Source organism: Orycteropus afer, unplaced genomic scaffold (genome assembly GCF_000298275.1).
Source record: "Orycteropus afer afer isolate SDZICR_OR568_19922 unplaced genomic scaffold, OryAfe1.0 scaffold00013, whole genome shotgun sequence".
NCBI lineage: Eukaryota > Metazoa > Chordata > Mammalia > Tubulidentata > Orycteropodidae > Orycteropus > Orycteropus afer.
The window spans coordinates 20,445,410-20,450,777 of record NW_006921600.1 but is presented as its reverse complement, the minus strand read 5'-3'; the positions used below and the strand labels follow the sequence as shown (position 1 = coordinate 20,450,777).

General features: G+C 39.0%; 1 protein-coding gene across 1 annotated transcript in view; it reads left to right on the top strand.

The window, feature by feature from the left end:
* Positions 1-5,368, top strand: part of C4BPA (complement component 4 binding protein alpha) — a 30,014-nt gene that overhangs the window by 10,422 nt on the left and 14,224 nt on the right. Inside the window, exons 4-5 of the mRNA XM_007953827.1 lie at positions 1,709-1,794; positions 1,958-2,152. Of these exons, the coding sequence (XP_007952018.1) occupies positions 1,709-1,794; positions 1,958-2,152 (281 nt within the window). The remainder of the gene's footprint in view (positions 1-1,708; positions 1,795-1,957; positions 2,153-5,368) is intronic.

Below are 5,368 nucleotides of genomic sequence, written 5' to 3'. Positions count from 1 at the left end.
TAGTATTGCAACTCAAGGCTTAATTTTTTTCTTCAGTTTGAGAAATGCCTAATGTGTTCTTTCCTTTTGGTTTTCTAACTCCAGGTCTTTGTACACTTCATTATAATAATTGACTATCTTTTTGTACTGCTCTTTGAAATCTTCTGTTCAGATCTTTTAGCTTGTTATTTCTTCCATTTGCTTTAGCTACTCTTCATTCAAGGGCAAGTTTCAGAGCCTGTTCTAACATTCATTTTTGTCTTTTCTTCCTTTCCTGTCTTTTGAATGACCTCTTGCTTTTCTTCATTGATGATGTTCTTGATGTCATCCCACAATTCCTCTGGTTTGCAGTCGTTAGTGTTCAATGCATCAAATCTATTCTTTAGATGGTCTCTAAATTCAGGAGGGATATAATCAAGGTCATACTTTGGCTCTCATGGACTTCTTTTAGCTGTCTTCAACTCCAACTTCAACTTGCATATGAGAAGTTGATGGTCTGTTCCACAATCAGATCCTGGCTTTGTTTTGGCTGAAGATATTGAGCTTCTCCATTACCTCTTGCCATAGATGTAGTCAATCTAATTCCTGTGTGCTCCATCTGGCAAAGTTCACATGTATAGCACCTGATTGTATTGTTGAAAAAGGTATTTGCCACGAATAGGTCTTTGGTCTTGCAAAATTCTGTCATGTGATCTCCAGCGTTATTTCTTAGATCACTGGAAGTAACAATCACCTTAGTGTTTCTATCACATTGTAGGCTTAGTGCCCAATGACATTACAAATTGAAATCATTTTAGCAATGATTTTATTTTTGTTGCTGTTATTGTTATAATAAGATCTCAAAGGCAGTAAGATCAGAAAAATTTCAGGACTAATCAAGAGCCAGAAAAGTGAAATGGTGAACAGTGTGTTAATGGTTGATGGGAGTAACCCAAGCATCTCGAAGTCAAAAAACAAAAAACTCACTGCCGTCTAGTCAATTCCAACTCATAGCAACCCCCATTGGGTTATCAAAGCTGTGAATCTTTACAGAAGTAGACTGCCTCATCTTTCTTCCACAGAGCAGCTTGTGGCTCAAATCAACAATCTTTTGGTTAGCAGCCAAATGCCTTAAGTATTTCACCACCAGAGAGCCTCTAGAAGTCAAAAGCATACTTCAATCCTGAAGTGACAATAGTTAAGGGTCAGTCATCTAGTGGTACTCTCATCCAAAGAAAACTGCCACACACACTCAAGGGAATGTTTCAGTCTACATTATACTGTTCAAGCTCTGTATGAACTCCATGGCTGGCACCTCATAGAGGCTCAGTAATGTATAAAAATAAAAAAAGAAAGAAACAAACACGGTCATTTCATGGCAATGATGAAATTAACTGGATATAATACTCAATGGGAAGTACTATCCAAGAAAACACTATTTTTTTCATTTTTAATATTGGGTAATAATTCTATTTAAGGAGCTCTGGTAGTGTAAAGGTTAAGACATTTTGGCTGCAAACCAAAAGGTCAGTGGTTCAAACTCACCAGGTTCTCTATGGAAGAAAGATGGGGTGATATGCTCCCATAAAGATTTATAGCCTTGGAAACCCAATGGAGGTCACTATGAGTTAGAATTGACTCAATGGCAGTGAGTTTTTCTTTCAAATAATTCTATTTGTAAAGACCCCTATATCCAATTTAATTTAAGATAGGAAGAGCTCCATTAAAATATTGATCATATTTTATTCAGATATCTCTTAATTGGTGCAACTACTAGCTACTGTGACATCGCAGACAATGGAGTTGGCTGGAGTAATCCTTTGCCAGTATGTGTAAGTAAGTATGATTTTTTTTTCTGACTTGAACCTAAGCCATGTTATGCAACAAAATGTCTGTGTATCTTTGCTGCATTGTGTACCCTCCAGTAGAATTTGAATCATGCATTTTAGATTTGTTATGTTGCCTTTCCCAACTATTTCTTCCTCTTCCCTAATGTCAGTTGCACACTGTGAGCCTCCTCCGGACATCAGCAATGGGAAGCACAATGGTGGAGAAGATGATGTCTACACATATGGCTCTTCTGTCGCCTACAGATGTGACCCCCAATACTCACTCTTAGGCCAAGCCTCCATTTCCTGCATGGTAGAGAATAAAACGATAGGTGTCTGGAGACCAAGCGCTCCTACCTGTAAAAGTAAGTCATAGAAAGAATTCTGCCTTGAATTCTTTTTGTTCTCTTTTGTTTAAAAGAAAAAAAGAAGATGACTATATTGGAGGAAGGGGAGCAATTCAAATAATTATTGCAGTGACAATGATTGCAGTGATGCAGTCATCTATTTGGTCAACTGCGACTTATTACATGCTACGTTGGTATATAGTAGCAAGCAGCACCTATTGCTCATTGACTTTGTGAAGTAAAAGTTTATTTTTCACTTATTCTCAGTCTGCTGCACTTCCAGGATGCTCTCCAGTGAGCTCTAGTGTGTATATCAGCAACCCAGGTAGTCTGATCATGGGACATCTTCATATCAAAATGTGCTTTCATAGATATAACACTAAAAGTATGAGCACCGTAACAAAAATAAAAACAACAAAAAATATAGATTTCATCAAAATTAAAAATATTTGTGCATCAAAGGACTTCATCAACAAAGTGAAGAGACAACCTACAGATTGGGAAAAATTGGGGGGAAACATGTATCTCATAAGGATTTAATATGCAGAATAAAGAAAGAGCTTCTACAACTTAACAACAAAAAGAAACAACACAATAAAAAAAATGGGCAAAGGAATTGAATAGACACTTCAACAAAAAGAACGTACAAATGACCAGCAAGCCAATAAAAATATCTCAGCATCATTAGTCATTACCAGTATGCATTGCTGTTGAGTTGATTCCTACTCATGGCAACCCTAAGTGTGTCAGAGTAAAACTACTACATAGGGTTTTCGATGGCAGATTTTGTGGTAGATTGCCAGGCCTTTCTTCAAGGTACTTCTGGGTGGACGCAAAGCTCTAACCTTTCAGTTTGCAGCCAACCGTGCTAACCATTTGCAGCACCCAGGGTCTCCCATTGGTCGTTGCTGTTGTTATTTGTCATTGAGTCAATTCTGATTCCTGTCAGCCCCAGGCATGCAGTGTAGAATTGCTCCATAGGATTTTCAAGGCTATGACCTTTCAAACTACCAGTATTTCAGCTAGCCACCCAGAGACTCCACCATTAGACACTAGGGAGATGCAACTCAAAACTACATTGAGATGTTATTTCACCCACACTACAATGGCTATGATAAAAAAAAAAGAAAGTAACAGGTGTTGGAGAGGATGTAGAGAAATTGGAACTCTCATCCATTGTTGGTGGGAATGCACAATGATACAGCTACAATGGAAAAAAGTTAGCAGTTCCTCAAAAACTTCAGTATAGAACCACCATATGACCCAGTAACCCCAATCTAGCCATCTGCCCAAAAGAAACGAAAGTGGGAATGCAAATAGAAACTTATATACCAATGTTCTTGGTAGTACTTTTCACAATACCTAAAAGGTGGAAACATATGTTCATCAACAGATAAATGGGTAAACAAAATGTGGTACATATATACCATGGAATATTACTTAGACGTTAAGAGAAAATGAAGTTTTGATACACACTGTAACATCAATGAATTCTGACAACAGTATGTTGAACGAAATAAGTTAGTCACAAAAAGACAGATATCATTTGATCCCACATACATGAAATATAGGTAAATGTGTAAAGACTGAAGTTTATTAGTGGTTGCCAGAGCCGAGAGGAAGGAGCCCTGGTGACATAGTGGTTAAGCACGTGGCTGTTAACTGAAAGGTCAGTCAGTGGTTTAAGCTCACCAGCTTGTCCCCAGGAGACAGCCTGCTTCTGTAAAGGTTACAGCCTAGGAAACCCAATGGAGCAGTTCTACTCTGCCCTATAGACTCTCTGTGAGTTGGAAATCTATTCAACAGCAATGGGTGATGGGAGGGGTGGGAGTGGGGGATAAGGGAAGTCTTTGCTTGGGGGAGGTTGAGTTTGTGTGAATGGTGACTGAATTGGAAACAGATAGTTGCATGGCACGATGAATGTAATCAATGTCACTGAATTATATATGTAAAAAGTGTTGAATTGGCCATGTTTTATTACATATTTTTACCAAAATAAAACAATTTTTAAAAATGTGCTTTCATAAACCCTTCAGGAGAGGAAGAGAAAAGAGAAATTGTGCCCTGGCCACAAAGATATTTAGTGGCCACTATCACTTTCCATTGCACCCTTTTGGCCAGAACTAGTTATGTGGCTCCATCTACCCTAAGAGACTGGGGAATATAGTATTTTATCTATCCTGGAAATGAAATGTAATCATTTAATGTCAATCACATATGACTACAGGGCAAACTAAAAAGCAGAGATCAACATAACAAAGCAAATAGTAAGGGAGTCAGAAGGTATTATGTTATTGCTAGTTTGCTGATCTAAGTCATCTTCCTTTTCTGTTAAGTACTTATACCATATCACCTACTGTTCTGACTCCCACAGGACATAGTCAAGCTAGGCAGTGAGAGAACATGATACTTAACTGCAAATGGTTCAAAATGCCTGGAGGCTATACTGTAAGATGTGGGAGTGCCAGGAGCTGAGGCTGGGAATGCTAGTGAGGGCCGAATTATGAAAGGCCTCAGGCCATTCTCAGGAGTTCAAAACAAAAGTGAAAGGGAGGTATCAGGAGGCTTTCAGCAGAGAAGGAAATGTGCTGCATTTTAGAAAGAACGCTGTCTTTAGTGAGACAAAATTAAGCCCAGGAAACTGAAAGGCACCTGTTACAACCATCTAGAGAAGAAAATGAAGATGGCTCCAACTTCAGCTGAGGTATCAGGCCTGAAGAGGAGTTGAGGGATTGTAGAGGTCCTTGAGTAGTGCAAATGTTTTGCACTCAATCAATAATCTAAAGGTTGGCTGTTCAAACTCACCCAGTGGTGCTGTGGAAGAAGGGCCTGACAATCTACTTTTGTAAAGATTACAGCCAAGGAAACCCTACTGAGCTGTTTTACTCCCCATGTAACACATGGGTCCCAGTTGGCTAATTTTTAGAAGTAGAAAGCCAGACCTTTCTTCCTAGTCTGTCTAAGTCTGGAAGCTCTACTGAAACCAATACACCAGCAGGTAACCCTGCTGGTGTTTGAAATATCAGTGGCATAGCTTTTAGTGTAATAACAACACTCAAGCCATCACAGTATGACAAACTGATAGATTGGTAGTATATACATAAGTACACACAGCAATATATATATGGCGCGGGATCAGGCAGTGTTTCGTTCTGCTGTGCATGGGGTGGCTATGAGTTGGAAACGACTTGACGGCACTTAACAACAACAACAACACACACACACACACACACA